Source organism: Ranitomeya variabilis, chromosome 3, assembly GCF_051348905.1.
Source record: "Ranitomeya variabilis isolate aRanVar5 chromosome 3, aRanVar5.hap1, whole genome shotgun sequence".
NCBI lineage: Eukaryota > Metazoa > Chordata > Amphibia > Anura > Dendrobatidae > Ranitomeya > Ranitomeya variabilis.
In genome coordinates, this window is record NC_135234.1 from 458287336 (window position 1) to 458313732 (window position 26397).

The 26397-nt window shown below is 45.2% G+C and overlaps 1 protein-coding gene across 2 annotated transcripts in view; it reads left to right on the plus strand.

Annotated features, from left to right (window-relative positions):
- RPA2 (replication protein A2) overlaps positions 1-26397 on the plus strand; it is a 126042-nt gene that overhangs the window by 45189 nt on the left and 54456 nt on the right. The window contains exon 3 of one of the 2 annotated variants that reach the window (XM_077296599.1): positions 15742-15843. The exons of the other annotated variant lie outside the window; for it this stretch is intronic. Within the exon in view, the coding sequence (XP_077152714.1) occupies positions 15742-15843 (102 nt within the window). The remainder of the gene's footprint in view (positions 1-15741; positions 15844-26397) is intronic. 2 annotated transcript variants of the gene reach the window in all.

Consider the following 26397-nt stretch of genomic DNA (forward strand, 5'->3'; position numbering starts at 1 on the left):
TTACTCCCAGTGGCAAAACATCACCTCTTGCCCCTGGATCCTCAATGTCATCAAAGAGGGTCTCCTAATAGAATTCATTTCCTCCCCCCCACGGGGTCTAAAAGTCACCTCCCTACCCTCCCTGAAAGATGAGTCAAAATTGGCATACGGTCTCAGAGCCTTAAAGATGTCAGGTGCGATATCCCAGATACCAGAATCGGAGAGGGATCGCGGCCACTACTCTCGCTTATTCCTGGTTCCCAAGCCATCGGGCGAGTCCCGTGTCATTATAAATCTAAAGAATCTCAATCGGCATATAAAGTACCGAAGATTCAAGATGGAATCAGTGAAGAATGCCATCCCCTTGATAGGTCCACACTCCTTCATGGCCACTCTCGATCTGAAAGATGCCTACTTTCACATCCCCATTCACCAAAGACATCGCCAATACCTCAAATTCGCTGTGCAGAGAGGGCGTCTGATAGAGCACTATCAATTCAACGTCCTCCCATTCGGAATTTCCTCGGCTCCAAGGGTATTTTCCAAAATAATGGGGGAGGTAGTCTCCTTTATCCGGAAGCAAGGCATCTGTATAGTGCCGTACCTAGACGACCTTCTGATAATAGCTCCTTCCAAACAGGCCCTGGAGTCTCATGTATCCAAGACTCTAGAAATCCTGACATCTCTTGGATGGGTGCCGAATCTGGAAAAATCTCACCTACGACCCTCCAAATGCAGGAAATTCCTGGGAGTTCTCCTGGACTCGGCAAGACAAATGTCCTTCCTCCCAGTGGAACACCGTCAAACCCTTTTATCAAAGGTCAAAACGTTCAGGGACACCAGATCCCCTACAATCAGAGAAGGCATGTCTCTTGTAGGCTCGATGACAGCCTGCATTCAATCGGTACCATGGGCCCAGGCCCATTCCAGAATTCTTCAGGCACATATCTTGCAGAATTGGGACGGTCATCCCAGTTCATTAAACAAGAGGTTGTACACACCAGGTCGTGTCAAGGCCTCCCTGGCATGGTGGATGTCCCCAAAAAATTTACAAAAAGGGGTCAGCTGGACGCAAGTCCCACTGACCACAGTAACAACGGACGCCAGCCAGAGAGGCTGGGGGGCCATGATAAATCACACCCCTTTCCAAGGTCTCTGGGACCAGTCAACAAGCAAGAAATCTTCCAACTACAGAGAGCTAAAAGCTGTAGAAGAAGCCCTACTAGTAGGAGGTCATCTGATCAAGGGACATCACGTTCGGATATATTCGGACAATGTGACCACGGTGGCCCACATCAGACATCAGGGCAGTTCAAAAAACAATTGCCTGAAGAATATATCTGCCCGGATATGCTCCTGGGCGGAAAGACATCTCTTATCTCTGACAGCGGTTCACCTGAAAGGCTCGTCCAATATTCAGGCAGACTATCTAAGTCGCCAAGACATACATCCGGGGGAATGGTGCCTGAGCAACCGAAGCTTCGAGATGCTGGTGAACAAATGGGGTCTCCCAGAAATCGACCTCTTTGCATCCAGCCGAAATGCGAAAGTCGAAGCATTCTTCTCTCTGAACCCCAGGGACGGCTCCAAAGGAGTGGATGCACTGGTCCAGAAGTGGAATTTCCGGCTGGCTTATGCGTTTCCACCAATCCCAATACTGGCGAAAGTCTTACAGAAAGTGCGAGAAGAACAAACGCCTACCATATTGGTAGCTCCACTGTGGCCCAAGAGGAGTTGGTACAACCTGATAGTGGACCTTCAGGTGGATGGGCCGCTCCACTTTCCGATAGAAGAAGACCTTCTTTCTCAAGGACCAATCCATCTCCTAGATGCCCACAAGTGGAAACTGGCGGCATGGCTACTGAAGCCCAAATATTAAGAGCCAGAGGACTATCAGAAGCAGTGGTTTTCACACTTCAAAAATCTAGGAAACCTGTAACCATTGCAATATATAATAAAATCTGGAAGAAATTCTCATCCTTTTGTCTTCCTGAGGTGCCGGATCCCTTCAACCCGAATATTTCAAAAATTCTAGACTTTTTGCAAAAGGGCTTAGAAATAGGCCTCAGGCCTAGCACCTTAAAAGTCCAGGTGTCCGCCCTCAGTTCAATATTTGATCAGGATCTGGCAAATCATCGCTGGATCAAGAGATTCATGATATCAGCTTCTAGAATGAACCCTAAGAAGCAAATAACAGTACCACTGTGGGATCTCAACCTAGTATTACAGGGGCTCACAGGTCCCCCCCTTCGAACCATTATCCTCCTGCTCCCAGAAAAACCTAATCTACAAAACAATTTTTCTAGTGGCTATTACATCAGCAAGGAGGGTGGGAGAATTACAAGCTCTCTCAATAAGAGAACCATACCTAACCATTCGAGATGACTCTATAGTACTGCGCCTAGACCCTTCCTTTCTTCCAAAGGTCGTATCGGACTTCCACCGCTCCCAGGAAATTATTCTACCTTCTTTTTGCCAAAATCCTCCAAATTCCAAAGAAGAGAGATTCCATATGCTGGATGTCAGGCGCACTGTATTGTTTTACTTAGAACAAACCAGTTCTTACAGAATTGACCACAATCTATTTATCCATCCATCAGGACAAAATAGGGGAAAAAAGGTAGCCAAAAGTACTATTGCCAACTGGATAAAGAAAGCCATAGCAGAAGCATACCTTGCTCAGGACAAAACTCCTCCAGTGGGAATCAAGGCTCATTCGACTAGATCAACCTCAGTCTCCTGGGCAGAAAGAGCAGGTGCATCAGCAGAGCAAATCTGCAGGGCAGCAACATGGTCTTCATTGCATACTTTCTCCAGGCATTACAGATTGGATGTAATGCCCAACAAGGATTTAGCCTTCGGCCGTAAAGTACTCCAGGCCGTTGTCCCTCCCTAGCGCCAATCAGTTGGTATTCCTCCATATGCCGTCGTGGAAGGTGACTAGAGAAAATAGAATTATTCTTACCGTTAATTCGGTTTCTAGGAACCTTCCACGACGGCGCTAGTTCCCTCCCTATACTCCTGGTTTTAAATCTGGGATTCAAGGTAAACCGGTGCTATGGTTTTCAGTTATAAGTCACTGGTGAGAGGGAGGTGGGAGGGCCTTTTAACCTCTCCATTTCCTGTTCCCCATTAGGGCAAAGAGGCAACCTCCATATGCCGTCGTGGAAGGTTCCTAGAAACCGAATTAACGGTAAGAATAATTCTATTTTTAGCCTCAATTTTTTCATTTTCACATGGGCAACAGGATGAAATGGATCCTAAAATTTGTTGGGCAATTTCTCCTGAGTACACCGATACCTCACATGTGGGGGTAAACCACTGTTTGGGCACATGGTAAGGCTCGGAAGGGAAGGAGCGCCATTTGACTTTTTGAATGAAAAATTATCTCCATCGCTAGCGGACACCATGTCACGTTTGGAGAGCCCCTGTGTGCCTAAACATTGGAGCTCCCCCACAAGTGACCCCATTTTGGAAACGACCCCCCAAGGAACTTATCTAGATGTGTGATGAGCACGTTCAACCCCCAAGTGCTTCACAGAAGTTTACAACGCAGAGCCGTGAAAATAAAAAATCCTTTTTCTTTCCTCAAAAAAGATGTTTTAGCAAGCAATTTTTTATTTTCACAAGGGTAACAGGAGAAATTGGGCCCCAATATTTGTTGCCCAGTTTGTTTTGAGTGTGCTGGTACCCCATATGTGGGGGTAAACCACTGTTTGGGCGCACGTCAGGGCTCAGAAGGGAAGTAGTGACATTTGAAATGCAGACTTTGATGGAATGGTCTGCGGGCATCACGTTGCATTTGCAGAGCCCCTGATGTGCCTAAACAGTAGCAACACCCCACAAGTGACCCCATTTTGGAAACTAGACCCCCGAAGGAACTTATCTAGATGTGTGGTGAGCACTTTCAACCCCCAAGTGCTTCACAGAAGTTTATAACGCAGAGCCGTGAAAATAAAAAATAATTGTTCTTTCCTCAAAAATTATGTTTTAGCAAGTAATTTTTTATTTTTGCAAGGGTAACAGGAGAAATTGGACCCCAACAGTTGTTGCCCAGTTTGTCCTGAGTACGCTGGTACCCCAAATGTGGGGGTAAACCACTGTTTGGGCGCACGTCGGGGCTTGGAAGGGAGGGAGCACCATTTGACTTTTTGAACGCAAGATTGGCTGGAATCAATGGTGGCGCCATGTTGCGTTTGGAGACCCCTGATGTGCCTAAACAGTGGAAACCCCTCAATTCTAACTTCAACACTAACCCCAACACACCCCTAATCCTAATCCCAACTGTAGCCATAACCCTAATCACAACCCTAACCCCAACACACCCCTAACCACAAACCTAACCCCAACACACCCTAACCCTAATCCCAACCCTAACCCTAATCCCAACCCTAACCACAACTGTAACCCCAACACACCCCTAACCCTATCCGTAACCCTAACCACAAGCCTAATCTTAACCCTACTTCCAACCCTAGCCCTAATTCCAACCCTAACTCTAATTCCAACCCTAACCCTAAGGCTATGTGCCCACGTTGCGGATTCGTGTGAGATTTTTCCGCACGATTTCTGAAAAATCTGCAGGTAAAAGGCACTGCGTTTTACCTGCGGATTTACAGCAGATTTCCAGTGTTTTTTTGTGCGGATTTCACCTGCGGATTCCTATTGAGGAACAGGTGTAAAACGCTGCGGAATCCGCACAAAGAATTGACATGCTGCGGAAAATACAACGCAGCGTTTCCGCACGGAATTTTCCGCACCATGGGCACAGCGGATTTGGTTTTCCATAGGTGTACATGGTACTGTAAACCTGATGGAAAACTGCTACGAATTTGCAGCGGCCAATCCGCTGCGGATCCGAGGCCAATCCGCTGCGGATCCGCGGCCAATCCGCTGCGGATCCGGCAGATTCGGCGGGCGCATTGCGCATGCGCCCGCCATTTTGGAAGATGGCGGCGCCCATGAAGAAGACGGACCGACACCGGGAGCCTCGGTAAGTATAAGGAGGGGGAGATCGGGGCACGGGGGGGGGGGCGTCGGAGCACGGGGGGGGGGTGACATAGGAGCACGGGGGGAGCGGACAGGAGGACGGGGGAGCGGAGCACAAGACGGAGGGGACTACGGGACAGATCGGTGGCTTGGGGGGGCGATCGGTGGGGTGTGGGGGGGGGTCACTTCAGTATTTCCAGCCATGGCCGATGATATTGCAGCATCGGCCATGGCTGGATTGTAATATTTCACCAGTTTTTTTAGGTGAAATATTACAAATCGCTCTGATTGGCAGTTTCACTTTCAACAGCCAATCAGAGCGATCGTAGCCACGGGGGGGTGAAGCCACCCCCCCTGGGCTGAAGCACCACTCCCCCTGTCCCTGCAGATCGGGTGAAATTGGAGTTAACCCTTTCACCCGATCTGCAGGGACGCGATCATTCCATGACGCATACGCTGCGTCACAGGTCGGATTGGCACCGACTTTCATGACGCAGCGTATGCGTCAAAGGTCGGGAAGGGGTTAAAGAAACACAATGCGTCTCTTGAGTCTTTTTAAGATCTTCCTTTTGGTTAAGGGCTTCTTCAATCACTAATTTTCTAATACTTTCTCTTTCAAGAGAAACACCAAGTTTGTGGCCATTTCTCAATTAAGAGCTGTAAAAGCTGGTCATGCAAATATTGATACTGGTACACTGTCCTTCACAACAAGCTCAATGAGCTGTCTTTTAATCGCATCTGTCATTGTTACAGTAACTGTCACTTACAAAATATCTTGTAACTGACGTTTGAGACTTTCCTCCTCCTTTGACATGTTTTTTATCTTGAGTCACAGTAAAATGCTCAAATACAGCTGCCTTCATAAGATTCTTCTTAGACATTTTGTAATTACCGTATATACTCGAGTATAAGCCGAGATTTTCAGCCCAAATTTTTGGGCTGAAAGTGCCCCTCTCGGCTTATACTCGAGTCATGATCGGTGGTGGGGTCGGCGGGTGAGGACTATCATATACTCACCTAGTTCCGGCGTTCCTGTCGCTCCCCCTGCCCGTCCCACTGTCTCCGGGTGCCGCAGCCTCTTCCCCTGAGTGGTCACGTGGGACCGCTCATTAGAGAAATGAATAGGCTGCTCCGCCTCCCATAGGGGCGGAGCCGCATAATTCATTTCTCTAATCAGCGGTGCCGGTGACCGCTGATAGAGGAAGAGGCTGCGGCACCGAAGACCAGCTGTCCGGGGGAAGGAGCGGGACGCCGGGAGCAGGTAAGTATCGCATATTCACCTGTCCTCGTTCCACACGCCGGGCGTCGCGCCATCTTCCCGGCGTCTCTCCGCACTGACTGTGCAGGTCAGAGGGCGCGATGACGCATATACAGGTCCTTCTCAAAAAATTAGCATATAGTGTTAAATTTCATTATTTACCATAATGTAATGATTACAATTAAACTTTCATATATTATAGATTCATTATCCACCAACTGAAATTTGTCAGGTCTTTTATTGTTTTAATACTGATGATTTTGGCCTACAACTCCTGATAACCCAAAAAACCTGTCTCAATAAATTAGCATATTTCAACCGTCCAATCAAATAAAAGTGTTTTTTAATAACAAACAAAAAAACCATCAAATAATAATGTTCAGTTATGCACTCAATACTTGGTCGGGAATCCTTTGGCAGAAATGACTGCTTCAATGCGGCGTGGCATGGAGGCAATCAGCCTGTGACACTGCTGAGATGTTATGGAGGCCCAGGATGCTTCAATAGCGGCCTTAAGCTCATCCAGAGTGTTGGGTCTTGCGTCTCTCAACTTTCTCTTCACAATATCCCACAGATTCTCTATGGGGTTCAGGTCAGGAGAGTTGGCAGGCCAATTGAGCACAGTAATACCATGGTCAGTAAACCATTTACCAGTGGTTTTGGCACTGTGAGCAGGTGCCAGGAAGCATGAAGTGCTCCAAAATCTCCTGATAGCTAGCTGCATTGACCCTGCCCTTGATGAAACACAGTGGACCAACACCAGCAGCTGACATGGCACCCCACACCATCATTGACTGGGTACTTGACACTGGACTTCAGGCATTTTGGCATTTCCTTCTCCCCAGTCTTCCTCCAGACTCTGGCACCTTGATTTCCGAATGACATGCAAAATTTGCTTTCATCAGAAAAAAGTACTTGGGACCACTTAGCAACAGTCCAGTGCTGCTTCTCTGTAGCCCAGGTCAGGCGCTTCTGCCGCTGTTTATGGTTCAAAAGTGGCTTTACCTGGGGAATGCGGCACCTGTAGCCCATTTCCTGCACACGCCTGTGCACGGTGGCTCTGGATGTTTCCACACCAGACTCAGTCCACTGCTTCCTCAGGTTCCCCAAGGTCTGGAATCGGTCCTTCTCCACAATCTTCCTCAGGGTCCGGTCACCTCTTCTCGTTGTACAGCGTTTTCTGCCACATTGTTTCCTTCCAACAGACTTACCATTGAGGTGCTTTGATACAGCACTCTGGGAACAGCCTATTTGTTGAGAAATTTCTTTCTGGGTCTTACCCTCTTGCTTGAGGGTGTCAATGATGGCCTTCTTGACATCTGTCAGGTCGCTAGTCTTACCCATGATGGGGGTTTTGAGTAATGAACCAGGCAGGGAGTTTTTAAAAGCCTCAGGTATCTTTTGCATGTGTTTAGAGTTAATTAGTTGATTCAGAAGATTAGGGTAATAGGTCGTTTAGAGAACCTTTTCTTGATATGCTAATTTATTGAGACAGGTTTTTTTGGGTTATCAGGAGTTGTAGGCCAAAATCATCAGTATTAAAACAATAAAAGACCTGACAAATTTCAGTTGGTGGATAATGAATCTATAATATATGAAAGTTTAATTGTAATCATTACATTATGGTAAATAATGAAATTTAACACTATATGCTAATTTTTTGAGAAGGACCTGTAGTGTGCGCGCCGACTTCTGCCTGATCAGTCAGTGCGGAGAGACGCCGGGACGGGACGTGAGGAGCTGCAAGCAAGAGAGGTGAGTATGTGTTTTATTATTTTATTGCAGCAGCAGCACAGCTATGGGGCAATAATGGACGGTGCAGAGCACTATATGGCACAGCTATGGGGCAATAACGGTGCAGAGCACTATATGGCACAGCTATGGGGCAATTATGAACGGTGCAGAGCACTATATGGCACAGCTATGGGGCAACGGTGCAGAGCACTATATGGCACAGCTATGGGGCAACGGTGCAGAGCACTATATGGCACAGCTATCTATGGGGCAACGGTGCAGAGCACTATATGGCACAGCTATGGGGCAACGGTGCAGAGCACTATATGGCACAGCTATCTATGGGGCAACGGTGCAGAGCACTATATGGCACAGCTATGGGGCAACGGTGCAGAGCACTATATGGCACAGCTATGGGGCAACGGTGCAGAGCATTATATGGCACAGCTATGGGGCAACGGTGCAGAGCATTATATGGCACAGCTATCTATGGGGCAACGGTGCAGAGCATTATATGGCACAGCTATCTATGGGGCAACGGTGCAGAGCACTATATGGCACAGCTATGGGGCAACGGTGCAGAGCACTATATGGCACAGCTATCTATGGGGCAACGGTGCAGAGCACTATATGGCACAGCTATGGGGCAACGGTGCAGAGCACTATATGGTACAGCTATCTATGGGGCAACGGTGCAGAGCATTATATGGCACAGCTATGGGGCAACGGTGCAGAGCACTATATGGCACAGCTATCTATGGGGCAACGGTGCAGAGCATTATATGGCACAGCTATGGGGCAACGGTGCAGAGCATTATATGGCACAGCTATGGGGCAACGGTGCAGAGCACTATATGGCACAGCTATCTATGGGGCAACGGTGCAGAGCATTATATGGCACAGCTATGGGGCAACGGTGCAGAGCACTATATGCCACAGCTATGGGGCAACGGTGCAGAGCATTGTATATATGGCACAACTTTATGTGGAGCATCTATGGGGCCATAATGAACGGTGCAGAGCATTATATGTGGCACAGCTTTATGTGGAGCATCTATGGGGCCATAATGAACGGTATGGAGCATCTATTTTTAATTTTGAAATTCACCGGTACCTGCTGCATTTTCCACCCTAGGCTTATACTCGAGTCAATAAGTTTTCCCAGTTTTTTGTGGCAAAATTAGGGGGGTCGGCTTATACTCGGGTCGGCTTATACTCGAGTATATACGGTATGTACATTCGCGCTCAAAATGTCCTGTAAAAAAAAAAGGTATATTGTAATTCTTGCAAGATAATTTAGGATATAAATAAAACAATCTGCATAAATCAATATGACAGATAAGTATACAGTTTGTAAAATATGTTAGATAGCTTTATGCTGAATTTTCAACGTAAGACTTGTCTCGGGGTACAGCTCACTACATGCTTCACATCATATTTCTTCAGTCTATGAAGAGGGGAGGAGGGAGGGAGCACGTTGTACTGAATCATATTGCAGAACATACACACGCACTCATCGATCCTGTTACTGTATTTCTGAATTTGAGATGTTGGAAAACAGTTTCCACTTATATACTATGTATAGTGTATATAAGTCATCAGGGCAGCTAATTTCTCCAAACATGAGCGAACGGGGAAAAACAAGCTAAAACATCAATAATACAGAAACAACATATACTGGATTATTGATTTATGCACAGTTTATTGAAAGTTTAGCTATGCTTTAAGAAATACTTGCCTTAATCCTGCTTTTCTGTTCACTCCAGAAGTTCTGAGATAAATGCAGGCATTCCTTCCCTGTTCCTTCCGCTCGCTCGCTCGCTCTCCTCTCTCTCGCTCTCCTCTCTCTCGCTCTCCTCTCTCTCGCTCTCCTCTCTCTCTCGCGCGCCTCTCTCTCTCGCGCCTCTCTCTCTCGCGCGCCTCTCTCTCTCGCGCGCCTCTCTCTCGCGCGCCTCTCTCTCTCGCGCGCCTCTCTCTCTCGCGCGCCTCTCTCTCTCGCGCGCCTCTCTCTCTCGCGCGCCTCTCTCTCTCGCGCGCCTCTCTCTCTCGCGCGCCTCTCTCTCTCGCGCGCCTCTCTCTCTCGCGCGCCTCTCTCTCTCGCGCGCCTCTCTCGCTCGCGCGCCTCTCTCTCGCTCGCGCCTCTTTCTCGCGCGCGCCGCTCTCTCTCGCGCGCGCGCGCCGCTCTCTCGCTCTCTCTCTCGCTAGAAACTCGCACAAGTCTGTCACCTCAATACCAGGCACTGCCTCCCGCACTCGTACCGGAGCATTCAGCTGCATAGAAATATAAGCAGCCGCACACTCTGGTCCTGAGTGCCAGTGGCAGTTTTGGGTATTGAGGTGCGAGTTTCTTGCAAGTGTGACCCCGGCCTAATGAAGATTTTGTCTTTATTTAACTCTTTATGTACCATGTTATGTTTATTACTGAACATTGGGCTTGGTATTTATCTATCTATCTGTGTGTGTAAACATTATTTTTCAATGGAGTATGTAAACCCCAGCTCTCAGCCGCCCCAGAAATGGCGCTTCTCTAAGATGCGCCAATTCCGGGACTTAGCCTCTCTTCCTACTTGCCCTATAGTGGTGGCAAGTGGGGTAATAGTTGTGGGGTTGATGTCACCTTTGTATTGCAAGGTGACTTCAACCCCATGGCTTAGTAATGGGGAAGCGTCAATAAGACACCTATCCATTACTAATCCTATATTAGCCAGAATTTTATTTTATTTTTTTTCAACAAAATGTATTGGGTTTACAAAATTATATGAAGGGAAAGTGGGGTAAAGGGGAAAGGATAGGTAACCCCCTGCGACAAGGAGAATGGGAAAGAGAAGACAGGCATATTAGTGTACATATAAGTGTTCTTGTAGATTACGCAAGCTGTTACTAATTAAAGCTTTAAAGTAAACCTAGAAACCTGTAAGAGAAACAAGTAAAGTGAAGTAGAAAATATATTATGCAGTACATCTAGTCCCGTCATGTCTGGGAGCACCCTAAGGCGACCCTAAACTAAATGGAGGGAAAGTTCAGTTCTTCTGAGGAGTTATGAAAGTGGAAAACGTCTTTTAGTTATAAAGGAGTAGCGTAGAGTTCTTTTAATCAGGAAGAAAGTCCAGGTCCTTTGTGGAAGAGTTCCCGGAGGAGACCCCTGAAATTTTCATTCCGACACCTTTTAAGGAAAACAATTCCCTCATACGGAGTAAATTTAAGGATAGATTTGGAAGCGTATTTCACTTGGAGGGTTGAAGACTGAGTCCAGGTATAGGGAATCGCAGCATGCAGAAGTTCACGTGTGATTTGGGAAAATGCTTTCCTTTTTTGTAGAGTTTCCCTTGATAAGTCCTTGAAGAAAATTAGGTGATTGTGTGGAGATGAGAGAAATTTTTGCTCCTTTGACATGCCAAGGAGCGCATTTCTCATCCAATTTGGTCGGAATGACACTTATCGGTTGCTAAGTCATGCGGGAGAGAAGGCAGTCTGCGGATTCTGAAAGCTTTATCAATCAGACTGCTCTCATCAGTACCAGGAAATAAATGAGAAATCATTGAGGAAACATGGCTCCTAAGTTGAAAAGTTTGGATCGAATCAGGGATTCCTCTAATCTTGATATTATTTTTTTTCTCCAATAATTATTGTAATTATACAGACTGGATCTGAAGAAGGCAATGTCTCTTTGGATTTTATTTATGGAGTCTGAAAGTGCGGGTAGAGTTTGCGGATTGTTGGGCTCGCATTTCTTGTAGGTAGAATTTGATATCCTTGGTTCGTAGTTAGCTTTGTCAGAGGTTCTGGATGAAGTGGAGTGGTTGTCATTGGCCGCTGTCATTAGTATGTCCTGGATGAGCTTTTTAACGAAGGCTTCAGAAGCTTTAGGGCTATTTATCAGCGTGGACTCGGGCCATTTATTGTTGAGATCATCCGGTATAGCTCTATGACTTACATCTGTTAGCCAGCATAAATACATGTGGGGGTTGCCTGGTTGCTAGGGAATCCTAACATGTACTTATGCTGGCTAACAGATGTAAATCATTCAGCTGCGGCAAGAAAAACTAAATCTCCGAGCACTAAAAAATACTCGGAGAACCCCCGAGCATGCTCGAGAAATCTCGAGTAACTAGTATATTCACTCATCACTAATGAAGAGTTTAAGATGGCTGTGGGGGCATGTCAGGTGAACTGAACCCCGAAAAGCAGTCAGTTAATGATGCTGTCCACAACTGATGTCAGTGCGAAGAGAGTAGCTACACTGAGTGACATGCACTTGAGATATGTGCGTACAAAGTGGATGATCCAATTGAGGAATGAAGACGCTGCTAGGTGGCTGGAGCATGTGAGGAAAGCTCGGGGTCTCCAGGAAGCTGTAATACAGGTGCCTATTCCTATGGTGAAAAGAGTCATTGGAAGGAATGGTCAAGCCATACAAGAGATGGTGGATAAGTCTGGACTGGTGAGGTTGAGAATACCAGGTGTCCATGAAGACCAGTTACCGCGGGAAAAGGGTATGGTTCCCTTCTTCGTTGTGGAAACAGTGGAGAGTCTTAGCGAAATACAGACTCTGTTGGAATATCGTGTGGCATATGAGATGAGCAGTTAAGGCTTGAAAGACGGCGCCTTACCGGACTGCTTTGTCAAGTTGATGTAAGATGACGGCCTCCGTCAACCCAAGGAAAAGGGAACAGAAGGGGCCCTCCAAATAATGGAATGGCTGACAGCCGAAGACGCTCAGCAAGACTAGGAAGCCAAGAATCTGAAAATGGCAATTCTATTCCCAGTACGAGGCTGAGAGACCTGGACAGTAGCCCCTGTCAAGTGTTAGGCTACTTTCACACTAGCGTCATACGACACACGACGAATTGTGACGTACCGACGCTAGCAGTGAATGCGCCGCACAACGGGGGCAGCGGATGCTGTTTTTCAACGCATCCGCTGCCCCATTGTGAGGTGCGGGAAGGAGGGGGCGGAGTTCCGGCCGTGCATGCGCGGTTGGAAATGCTGGACACGATGCACCAAAAAACGTTACATACTTTTTTTGGTGGCGACTGACCGACGCAACCGTCGCACGACGGTTGCGACGTGTGGCAATGTGTCGCACTGCGTCGCTAATGCTAGTCTATGGAGAAAAAACACATCCTGCAAGCACTTTTGCAGGATGCGTTTTTTCTACAAAACGACGCATAGCGACGTGCAGTGCACGACGCTAGTGTGAAAGTAGCCTTAGATTTGCCAGACTCAGACCCAGACAAGACAGCCGGCTCGACTGCAAGTGGGTATCATGACCGCACCAACCATGGGTGGCGGCCATGGAGAGAGAGGTCGGGTAATGGGGCGTACTGGAAAAATGATTAAAGGTCTGGTGACACAGACAGACTGTGACTTAAGGGCCAAAGCTCAAGGCCTTCATGTTGACCGCTGGGGGTGGGAAAAACCTAACAAAGGTGTGATGATGAGGGATGCTCAAACCCGACAGAGGTCCCCCTCGACTGGTAGGGCAAGCTGACTTGGGTACCCTGTCTCGAGACCCCTGGTTTGACAAAATTTCAACCCCACAAGTTTGAACAGGGGGGATATGTGATGCAGTGACCCCTGTTAAGGGTAGAGGGCACTTCATTGTCTCCCCAGAATACGCATGGAGGCGTATTGAGACCATAGGAATGCATGGCAATCGCAGGCATAACTGTGGTGATGAGTCAAAGTCTGGCATTATTGTGAATGGCCGGTATGTGTGTCGCAAAGGAAGATACTCTGTGCTGTCAGCCTGAAGTAAGGTTGTTCTGGGACCTGTAGTCCCACAAGTAATTGTGTTGTTTTAGAGGTAGGCTGGCAGGGCTAGTTCTGAGAGATGGGCAGGTCGAACTAGCCACACACACTCCCACCTAGGGGAGTGGTTACAAGTATGTAATGTGACCAGGGTGTGGGTCACATGTCTGAGTGTATGGACCTGAATGGTTCTGTGCTGGAAGGTCCTGTGTGAAGAAAGGCCTGGGTGTTGGGAGGTTCAGAGTGGGGACTGGTTCCCTGAAGAGCACCTGATGAGGCCGTGGTCCTGAGAGGTAACCCCGGGTATGGGAAAGGGCTAAGTGCACTGACAACAGACAGTTACTGAACTGTGCAGTCACCCGGTGACTGGAGAGAGACCGGCGCTACTAATGAATGCTTTGTAAAGCCAAACATGATGAAGTAATGGACTGTGTAAGCTGGTGATGTTCAACCTGGCTTATGGTGCGGTTTATGACGCTTAAATAAACCATATGGACTGTTTTGTGTGAAAACCCTTGCCGGTCTACGTTAACTCGCTGCCAAGCGAGTGTTTCCCAACACAAACAGTAGGCGCAACGCTACAGTGTATGTGTATATGTAAATGTTTGTTTTTTTTTCTAATATTCATCACAGTAGCTGGATGATGGGACTACTATCCCCTCATCGGCTAATGCTGTCACTGTTTTGTGACATAGCCGGATGGGACTAGTAGTCCCGCCGGATAGGACTAGTAGTCCCATCGGATGACACGCACACACTCACACTCTGTCCCACACATTCTTCCTCCTGCCTTACTGCAGCTTTTTTCGCTCGCATGCACCTGTGGTTTTTCTGCGGATTCGACTGACTCAATGGACATTAATGGGTGTAGAAATGCTACAGATCAGTAAAAAGAATTGACATGCTGCGGAAAAAAAAACCCTGCGAATCTGCACACACCAATTCTGGATTCAGATAGATTAACATTGGTTGTGCGCTACTCTACGGATTTGGTGCAATTCTGCGCTTCCAAAAAACGCTGCGGATCCGCAACAAAATACGCAACGTTTGCACATACACTTAATCATGGATCCATGATTAAGACTCTTCCAAGTTGAAATACGTCAGATTTTTTAACCATCCGCTGGGGTATCCACTGCCTGTAGCATGCTCTTTTAATGAAAGAAATAAAGGAATAATTTTTATACTTGCTTTCCTGCCTGAGATCGCTGGAGATTACTGGGTGTTTGGACTTAGTTTATGTGGGTGATGTCAGCGACTCATGCGCCGTCAGACTAAAATGATTTACTGCCCCAAATGAATATTTTTCTGCATAATGTTGTCATGCACCAGTGCGCATGACTCAATGATTCACTTTACAGACATTTCTGTGAACAGCCAATTGGTCTCACTCGCCCACATGCTGTCAAAGCGTGACAGCACTTGCGTTCCACGAGCACGAGCTGACTTGCTTCAATATGATAATATTATGTTATCAAATTCTGTGTCGTTCCTGTGGGTTCAAAATGCTCACTATACCCCTGGATAAAGTCCTTAAGCAGTGTGGTTTCCTAAATGGTGTCACTTGTGGAATGTTTACACTGTTAAGGCACAACAGGGGCTCTCGAAACGCGACATTACGTTTTCTCTTGATTCCAAACAATTTTGCGTTCAAATAGTAAAATGAAAAACCCAAGCAAAGAGTATACTTGCTCATCACTACTGATGTAAAGTAGACGTGGGAAATGTTGTTAATGAACTATTGTGTATGACATTAAAAATAAAAAATCAGTTAACGGCATAAAAATTAAAAGTTTGAAAATTCCAAAATCAAAGGGATCCGTTGAAGTGTTCCAGAGTTGACATATAAAGTGATAGTCAGATTTGTAAAATTTGGCTTGGTCTTTAAGGTCAAAATTAGCTCTGTCACTAGCTGGTTGACATGTTTGATGCTTCATACCTGTGTAACAAAAATATCAGTTGTGTGTCTAATATATATATTTTAATTGTTATAGAATATAATTATAGCATTTATTTTTTTTTTTTTCCAGAGGTCAAGAGCGCAACAAATTGTGCCATGTACAGTTTCACACCTACTTTCTGCTTCTCAAAGTGATGAGTTGTTCAGGATAGGTGAGGTTGAGCTTTCTCAGGTATGTATATTGACAAGGCTGGATTACCGTAGAAGGTTTGTGATGCATTTACATGAAATACAATAAACTTTTTAAATGTTGAGTAGGTTTGTAGATACTTTGTAGTTGGTAGTGTGTAACTGAATTACATTAAAGCAATAAAATGAATGCTCAATTGAGAGGGGCTCTGTATAGGAGTGAACCATTAGAGAGGTTTGTTAGACAGGATGCAAACCACACCAATCCTGTAGTATGGCTTCTGTGGTTGCATCCAGGAGTTTCTTACTAGAATAAACTGATATATCTTAGTGCACCCAATCAAATACCACCTCCACATTTTTCAGTAAGGCTCAGTTGTTCAATTGTCATCTGTTTGTAGCCGAGCCAGTAATTTGAAAATAAAACTGCTTCTGATAAACAGCAAATATAGATGCACACTTTTTGGTTTCTGGTTTGCAGCAGTTTTTGTTATCTTTGTAACATCTGTTTTTACTAGAGGTGGCTCTCCTTGTGTTTTTGGGCATGATTAGTGATTAAAAATATGAATTCATTAAGGCTGCGTTCACATTACATTAGTGGCGTCCGTTAGACGGACTACGTTACACAGCGGCATAACGCGGTGTAACGTAGTCTGTTTAACGCCGCCATTGACTCCAATGTCGGACGCATCACTAGCGCCCGGCCACAATGGGCGTGCGCTAGGGATGTGCCGTCATTGAGTAACGGACCCTGAGACGTGGGCTGCAGCGTTTCCAGGTCCGTCACTGCTAGCGCAGATAGAGCTAGCAGATGCTCTATCTGCCCTAGCGTGCTGCCATACCGGCAGTTGCGTTTACAGCAGCCCATTACCGTATGTGTTGAACGGGCTGCTGTAAACGTAATGTGAACCCAGCCTAATAGATGACATAGCAGAGACAGTCAACCATGGGTTTGTGTACGTCTGAAAAGCACTCCTTTGAAAAGAGGTCAGACAGTCCAGAGTAACTCCGCTGCCTCATTATTGTGAATGGATCCCATGGAGTTTCATCTGAATCACGTCATGTGGAGATTTAGATGGAAACCTCAATGTAAGTGCTTAATGTAGAGCGCAGGATAAATGTGATCGAAAATGTAATAAAAATGTTCCCAATAAAAAATTCAACTCAATCCACAAAAAAAGTCCCCACTCGGGTATATCATCTGTCAATGGAAAAGCAAAATGGCTCCTCCTCACCCCCAACCAAAAAGAGAGATTCAGTGAATTCTACGCTTTCATGTCATAATGCACCCTTCACTTCTGAGCCCAACAGTGTGCCTAAACCGCAGTTAGCATCCACATGTTTATTTCTGTAGCGATGAGAGCCCAACTAATTTATCTAATCCATGTCTCCAGAAGCACAAGCTGGGCATAGTGTATGGGTACTACAACTGCAAATTTGCAATTCTTGACTCTGCAACATCCATCCATAAGTTCCCAAATGGGGGCACTTGAGGGGGCATTCTGCTCTTCTGGCACTTGAGGGCTCTGTATATGGAGTCCGCAAACTTTTCTACTAAAATTTGTTTTCCAAAAATGCTCCTTCCCTTCAGTCTCGCCATGTGGCTAAGTAGTACTGTATAGCCACATATGGTGTATTTTCACGTTCAGCAGTAAATGTGTGACAAATTTTGGTGTATATTTTCTCCCCCATATGAAATTGTAAAATCTGGGGCTAAAGCAAAATTTTGTGTTTAAAAATTGAATGATTTTTTCCAGGGCGTCCTTCCTCACAGCACCATCATGATGTTCTCCTTCATATTCTTGATGGGGATAGGAACAGATGGTTGAAAGGCCCCTCCCACCACCAACCCTCTGTGTTTTTCCTGTACCTATCGGGAATGGATGCAGAAGAGGTGTACTCACATCTTGGGGCCCTTTCTGTATGGAGCATGATATGGGGTCCTTTCTGTATGGAGCATGATATGGGGTCCTTTCTGTATGGAGCATAAGGGGCCCTTTCTGTGTGGAGCATGATATGGGGCCCTTTCTGTGTGGAGCATGATATGGGGCCCTTTCTGTGTGGAGCATGATATGGGGCCCTTTCTGTGTGGAGCATGATATGGGGCCCTTTCTGTGTGGAGCATGATATGGGGCCCTTTCTGTGTGGAGCATGATATGGGGCCCTTTCTGTATGGAGCATGATATGGGATCCTTTCTGTATGGAGCATAATATGGGGCCCTTTTTGTATGGAGCATTATATGGGGCCCTTTCTGTCTGGAGCATTATGTGGGCCCTTTCTGTCTGGAGCATTATATGGGGCCCTTTCTGTCTGGAGCATATTATATAGGGGCCACCTCTGTAGCAAGATCCATGAACAGAGGAGTTAGAGGCTCTTCTAAGGAAAAAATACATCCAGGGATGAGATCCTGGAGTCTGTTCCATTACTCAAGATGGCAACAGGATTTATGGCCGACACCTCAGCAAAGTCCGTTAGATTTGCCTCAAGGAATGAGGCACTTTCCAACACTTCTAGGCGAGCAACCTGGCTAAAAATCTGGTCCGGGATAGTCACTCCAAAAGTACATTGTACTCCATTCCCTTTTCCGGCCTTTGAGTATTTGATCCTGTCCTAGATAACATTCTAGAAAGAGCCTCGAATGAGAAGAGAAGTTTTCCAGAAGAAAAACCTAAAGGGGTATCGTCCTTTTGGAGTCCTTGTTCCTATAAAAAACGGAATATGCAGATAAAGGGAAGACAAGTAGATGGACCTACCCGAAGAGTGGCAAAGGAAGGAATATCTTTCCCAGTTCAGCAAATGGCACAAGTGGACAATGACGCCAAGAAAGTGTGTGTGTGTGTGTGTGTGTGTGTTGTTGGGGGGGGGGGTCGGGGGGGGGGTCGCGCCAATACTTTCTCACAGCCTGGGCAGAAGTATCCAGGAACCCATGGATATTTCAAACAGCAGGAGGATGCGAAATACAGTTTGTGTAGATCTCTCAGGGAAGATTCAGGGGCGGAAGTACTAGTGCCATAATCGGAATGCTTTCTGAGCCTAGTTTCGATAAAGAAACCCGGTGGCCGCTATAGCACAATAATAAATCTAAAGTCTCTAAACAGATGGGGTAACCTACAAAAAGTTCAGGATGGAATCAATAAGTTCTACGACTGCATTGATCAAGGAAAATATGGTAATGTGTACTCTAGATCTCAAATAAGCATATTAAGACATTCTCATTCATCCTCAAAGTCAACGATATCTAAGATTCTTGTTGAAAGAGGGTGAAAATATTAAGCATTTACAATTCAAATGCCTGCCATTTGGTCTTTCATCAGTGCCATGCATCTTCTCTAAGCTGGTGTCAGAGGTTATGGCGTTCCTGAGGAAACATGTCCAGTATCTGGATGATTTCCTGTTGATTGCAGAGTCACCCCAACAACTAAAAGCCAGTTTGTCAACTGTTTTAGCTTTCAAGATCTTAGGATGGTTCATAAACTGGTAAAAATCAGATCTTGTGCCAGGAAGACAGAACTTCCTAGGAATCCTCTTTGACTCCGAACAGCAGGTGTCCTTCTTAATAGAAAAAAAACAGAAATAACTCAGTTATAGGGAAATCACAAGTTTCCATCAAAGAAGCTGAGGATTCTGGGACTAATGGCTGCTTCTATACTAGGGGTTTGGTGGAGTCAATTGCACAATTACAACATCAGATTCTGACTGCCTGGAACAGAAGGACAGATGGGCTAGATAAGAAAATAGCAACAATCACAAAGGTCATTCCTCTAGTGGACGTACATGACCAACCTCAGGGAGCTTCAGGCAGTCTAGGAAACGCTGAAAAGATGTTGGTCTAGTCTAAAGAATAGTGTTGATCGAAAAGCTTAAGCGTTTATCAGAATAGTTATAGCGCTTACCAGATAGCTGCCCCAGGAACCTGGAGCGCTCCCGATAACACTGTGTTGCAAAGGTTTTGTCCCTCAGACAATTTTGAGTGTTCCTGATAGATTTTTTTTTTTTCATGCTGATTTCAGAAATTACTTCGGATTTTTCCTATCATGTAAGGTTTTTGAGAAATGATACGAAACATAATCTGTTATAATTCTAAAAACACGGATTATAAATGAAAGTAGTCTGCAAAACACTTTTGAACAATTGCTTTTGCTACTGACATCGATGCACATGTATGTAGTGTCTCGGACGTCATAATGTAGACTATAAAACAGTTTTTTTCTAAACCCCTTACTACCAGCTGACAAAATAGTATGTCAGCTGGCAGTATCCCCCCACTTTGAGATGGGCTCTGTCGGTGAGCCCACCTTAAAGCCGCGACATGTCAGCTGTTTTTAACAGCGGACATGCCCGCAATAGGCATGAGCGGATTCGCGATCCGCCCGCACCTATTAAGTAGTTAAATGCCGCTGTCAAACCGACAGCAGGCATTTAAATGCACTTCCGGACGCTGTACCGGAAATTCGCGCAGCGACAACCCAGTCACCTGATTGGGGGTCATCGCTGCGTTGCCATCACAACCAGAGGTCTCCTTGAGCCCTCTATGGTTGTTGATGGCAGATTGCTATGAGCGCCACCCTGTGGTCGGCGCTCATAGCAAGCCTGTAATTCTGCTGCACAGAGGTGATCTGAGCATCACCTCTATGTAGCAGAGGCGATCGCACTATGGCAGCTTCTAGCCTGCTATTGAGGCTATTGGAACATGCCAAAAGTAAAAAAAAAATAAAAATGTACAAATATGAAAAAAAACCGAAACACAAAAGTTCAAATCACCCACCCCCCCTTCTCCCCAATCAAAATAAAATTAAAGAAAAATCAAACTTACACATATTTGGTATGGCCTCTTCAGAATCTCCCGATCTATCAATAAAATAAAATTTAGCATGATCACTAAACGGCGTTGCGATAGAAAAAAATCAAAGCGCCATCATTTCTTTTTTTTTTGGTCACCGTGACATTGAATTAAACTGTAATAACTGGCAATCAAATGAACATATATGCACAAAAGTGGTATCATTAAAAACGTCAGCTCGTCGCGCAAAAAATAAGCCCTCACACGTCCATTGACGGAGACATAAAAAAGTTATGGCTCTGGAAAGAAGGAACAAAAAATCGAAAAAATGAAGGGGGTAAAAACCTTACGTGGTACAGACTTTTGGAGCACATATTCGTGTTCAGCATATCAAAATCTACAAGAAACAATACAACTTTTCTCAGAGGACAAGAACTTCCCTGAAATTTGTTGCGCAGTGTAATCAACTGTTCGGCACCACAGCTGCATGTGTGACAGTCACAACACGTAATTGGAGAGCCTAATAAACAGGTTCTCCATGCATGTGTTGTGACGGTCGCACAGCCACGACACATGCAGCCGCAGCGCCAAATAGCTGATTATCAGGAGCGCTCCAGGTTCCCGAGGCAGCTATTCGGTAAGCGCTATAGCTATTCATATAAGTGCTTATCCGAAGCTATTCAATCAACACTACTAAAGAATAATGATGAGCGAATATACTTGTTACTCGAGATTTCTCAAGCGTGCTCGGGGGTGCTTGGAGATTTAGTTTTCATTGCCGCAGCTGAATGAATTACATCTGTTAGCCAGCATAAGTACATGTGGGGATTCCCTAGCAACCAGGCAACCCCCTACATGTACTTATGCTGGCTAACAGATGTAAATCCTTCAGCTGCGGCAATAAAAACTAAATCTCTGAGAACTAAAAAATACTCGAAGGACCCCCTGAGCATGCTCAAGAAATCTCGAGTAATGAGGATATTCGCTCATCACTACTAAAGAACCATCACAACCAAATCTTGTTGGACAATATCACGACAGTAGCTTTCCTCAGACATCAAGGGGGACCAAAACACTGTCATCTGCAGGCTGTTGCATGGAAGATCTTCCTATGGGCAGAGGAAACTATCAGTGACCGCAATACATCTGAAGGGGTCTCAGAATTTAGTGGCAGAATCTCTCATTCGGAAAGTAGTTCAACAGTCGGAATGGGAGCTAAGCTGGGAAAAATTTCATCACACAATACTCCAATAGGGTGGACCTGTTCGCCACAAAAAAAAAATGCTAAACAGCAAATATTTTTTTTTTTTTTTTCACCCTCCATCAGAAAGACAGGCCGACAGGGGTAGACGCCTTGTCTCAGAAATTGGATATGAACCAGTCGTATGCATTAACTCTAATTCCAGCACTGCTAAGGAATATACAGGAGGATCAAGCCAAGGTATTCATTATGGCACAGAACAAGCTGCTTTCATTTGCTGAGAAGGATGTCCATAGAAGATCCAATCGTCCTTAAATAAAGCCACGATCTACTGTTTCAAGGGCCAATACCCCATCCCAATGTGAGGTTCCTACAATTGTCTGCCTGGATCAGTCATCACAACTATACAAAAAGTAGGAACCTGTAACATCAGTGATATACATACAAATCTGGAGAGACTTTTGTGCACAATATCGTGAGGCAATGGTAGAAACCTCTAGTCCTTAATGTCCCCAAAATTTGAGTTTCTCCTGACAGGAATTGGTAAAGGCCTGAGACCTAGCACTTTGAAAGTGCAGATTTAGTCTTGGAGTGCTTTCATGGACTATCCACTAGCAGGGCATTCATGGATCGAGAGATTAATTAAAGCCACAAGTAGAATAAGACCCACTGTTAGGCTGCCGTCACACTATCAGTATTTGGTCAGTATTTTACATCAGTATTTGTAAGCCAAAACCAGGAGTGGAACAATTAGAGGAAAAGTATAATAGAAACATTTGCACCACTTCTGCATTCATCACCCACTCCTGGTTTTGGCTTACAAATACTTTTGTAAAATACTGACCAAATACTGCTAGTGTGACGGCAGCCTTCAAGCCTATGACCCACCATGGGATTTAACCCCTTTACCCCCTATGGTGGTTTGCATGTTAATGACCGGGCCAATTTTTACAATTCTGACCATTGTCCCTTTTGAGGTTATAACTCTGGAACGCTTGCATGGATCCCAGTGATTCTGACGTTGTTTTCTCTTGACATATTGTACTTCGTGATAGTGGTAAAATTTCCTTGACATTACTTGAGTTTATTTGTGAACAAAAACAAAAATTTTCCAACTTTGAATTTTTATACTCTTAAGGCCATGTTCACACGTTGCGGGTTTTACTGCGGATCCGCAGCATTTTTGACGCTGCGGATCCGCAGCAGTTTTCCATGCGATGTACAGTACAATGTAAACCTATGGCAAATAAACACTGTGCACATGCTGCGGAAAAAAATCGTGGAAACGCAGCGGTTTATTTTCCGCAGCATGTCAATTCCTTGTGCGGATTCCGCAGCGGTTTTACACCTGCTCCATATTAGAAAACCACAGGTGTAAAACCGAAGTAGGATCCGCACAAAAACCGCGGTAAATCTGCATTAAATCTGCAGGAAAAACGCAGTGTTTTTGCCCTGCGGATTTATCAAAATCAGTGTGGAAAAATCCGCACACCATTCCTCAGCGTGTGCACATAGCCTTAATCACAGAGATATGTCACACAAAATACTTAATAAGTAACATTTTCCACATGTCTACTTTACATAACCACAATTTTTGGAATCAAATATTTATTTTTTTTTTTTGTTAGGGAGTTAAGGTTTAAAAGTTGACCAGCAATTTCTCATTTTTACAACACCATTTTTTTTTGTAGGGACCACATCACATGTGAAGTCACTTTGAGGGGTCTATATGACAGAAAATACCCAAGTGTGACACTATTCTAAAAACTACACCCCTCAAGGTGCTCAAAACCACATTCGAGAAGTTTATTAACCCTTCAGGTTTTTCACAGGAATTTTTAAAATGTTTAAAAAAAAAAAAAAATGAACATTTAAGTTTTTTCACAAAAAATTTACTTCAGATCCAATTTGTTTCATTTTACAAAGGGTAACAGGAGAAATTGGACCCCAAAAGTTGTTGTGCAATTTGTCCTGAGTACGCCGATACCCCATATGTGGGGGTAAACCACTGTTTGGGCGCATGGCAGAGCTCGGAAGGGAAGGAGCGTCATTTGACTTTTCAATGCAAAATTGGCTAGAATTGAGATAGGATGCCATGTCGCATTTGGAGAGCCCCTGATGTGCCTAAACAGTGGAAACCCCCCACCAAGTGACCCCATTTTGGAAAGTTAACCCCCCTAATGAACTTATCTAGATGTGTGGTGAGCACTTTGTACCCCCAAGTGCTTCACAGAAGTTTATAATGTCGAGCCTTGAGAATTAAAAAATCACTTTTTTTCCACAAAAATTATCTTTTAGCCCCCAATTTTGTATTTTCCCATGGGTATCAGGAGAAATTGGACCCCAAAAGTTGTCCAATTTGTCCTGAGTACGCTGATACCCCATATGTGGGTAAACTACTATTTGGGCGCAAGGCAGAGCTCTGAAGGGAAGGAGCACCGTTTTACTTTTTCAACGCAGAATTGTATGGATCGAGATCGGACGTCATGTTGCGTTTGCAGAGCCCCTGGGGTGCCTAAACAGTGGAACCTCCCAATTCTAACTCCAACCCTAACCCCAACACACCCCTAATCCCAACCCTAACCACACTCCCAAGCCCAACACTCCCCTAATCCTAACCATACCCCAATCCCTGACACACCCCTAACCCAACCGTAAACGTAATCCAAACCCTAACTTTAGCCCTAACCCTAATGGGAAAATGGAAATAATTACATTTTTTAATCTTATTATTTTTCCCTAACTAAGGAGGTGATAAAGGGGGGGTTTGATTTACTATTTATAGCGGGTTTTTGTTTGCTGTCACACACTAAAAGACGCTTTTTATTGCAAAATATATTTTTTGCGTTACCACATTCTGAGAGCTATAATTTTCCCATATTTTGGTCCACTGTGTCATGTAAGGTCTTGTTTTTTGCGGGACGAGTTGACATTTTTTTATTGGTACCATTTTCGGGCACATGAGTTTTTTTATGGCTTTTTATTCCGATTTTTGTTAGGCATAATGAACAAAAAACAGCAATTCGTGAATTTCTTTTGGGGGGGCGTTTATACCGTTCCGCTTAGGTAAAATTGATAAAGCAGTTTTATTCTTCGGGTCAGTACGATTACAGCGATACCTCAGTTATATCTTTTTTTGTTTTGTTTTTTTTTGTTTTGGTGCTTTTATATAATAAAAACTATTTTATAGAAAAAATAATTATTTTTGCATATTCTGAGGGCTACAACTTTTTTTAGTTTCTTTTGCTGATGACGCTGTATGGTGGCTCTTTTTTGCAGGACCAGATGATGTTTTCGGCGGTACCATGTTTATTTATATCTGTCTTTTGATTGCGTGTTATTCCACTTTCTGTTCAGTGGTATGATAAAGCATTATTTTTTTACCTTTTTATTTTTTACGGTGTTCACTGAAGGGGTTAACTAGTGGGACACTTTTAGGCCATGTTCACACAGTGCGTTTTTTACTGCGGAACCGCAGCGGTTTTGCCGCTGCGGTTCCGCAGCTTTTTTCCATGCAGGGTACAGTACAATGTACCCTATGGAAAACAGGAATCGCTGTGCACATGATCCTGAATTTAAAAAAAAAAGCCGCGCTGAATAGCTGCGGGAAAAAAGGAGCATGTCACTTCTTTGTCCGAAACAGCAGCGGTTCTGCACCCATAGACCTCCATTGTGAGGTCAAACCCGCAGTAAAACCCGCAGATCAAAAATATATCTGTGGGTTTTATTGCGGTTTGTGGTGCAGAACCGCTGCAGCAGGAAGTGCGGGGAAGCGGGAGGAAGTGCGTGGGCGGAGTGTCGTTCCCGAAGAGACTGTCATGGAGGCATGCCGTCGCATGGAGATCGATGTCGGGCGTCTGATTGATTTGGTGTGTGTGTGTGTGTGTGTATGCGCGTGTGTGTATGCGCGTGTGTGTATGCGCGTGTGTGTATGCGTGTGTGTATGCGTGTGTGTATGCGTGTGTGTATGCGTGTGTGTGTATGCGTGTGTGTCCCCATGCGACGATAGTGTCTCCATTGTGCTAAGTCGCCGTATGGGACTACTACTCCCATCCGGTATAGGATGGGAGAGTTGTCCCTGTGTCCGGCGACTTAGCACAATTGTAAAGTTACACAAAACACCTACACACAATACACATACATGACACACAGTACAGTACATACAACACATAACATAGAGTATATACTCACCAACAGCACACTTGTAGGCGAAGCCCTCGATCCTCCAGGGAAAAATCCCCAAATAAAAAATCAAATCCATACTCCCTGTCCGCAGAATTCATAAAATGAGTGTCCCACGCTGATCCCCTGCTCTCCGGCGATACACTGCCAGGAGCGAAGCTCCTGGCAGTGTATCGCGTACTGTTCCGGAGTTCAATGGCTCCGGCGTCTCGGTTAACGGCAGTACAGCTGCGTTGAACTTTCCCACGCAGCACTGCCGTTAAAGGGAACCTGTCACCATGTTTTTGGAAGATGGGATAAAAATAGCGTTAAATAGGGGCAGAGGTGGGCGTTACATTAGTGTGTTTGTTATGCGTTTATTACCCACCTAAGTTGCCGAAATACCTTTGCAAAGTCTCCGTTTTCGCCTGTCAATCAGGCTAGTCTGGTCAGA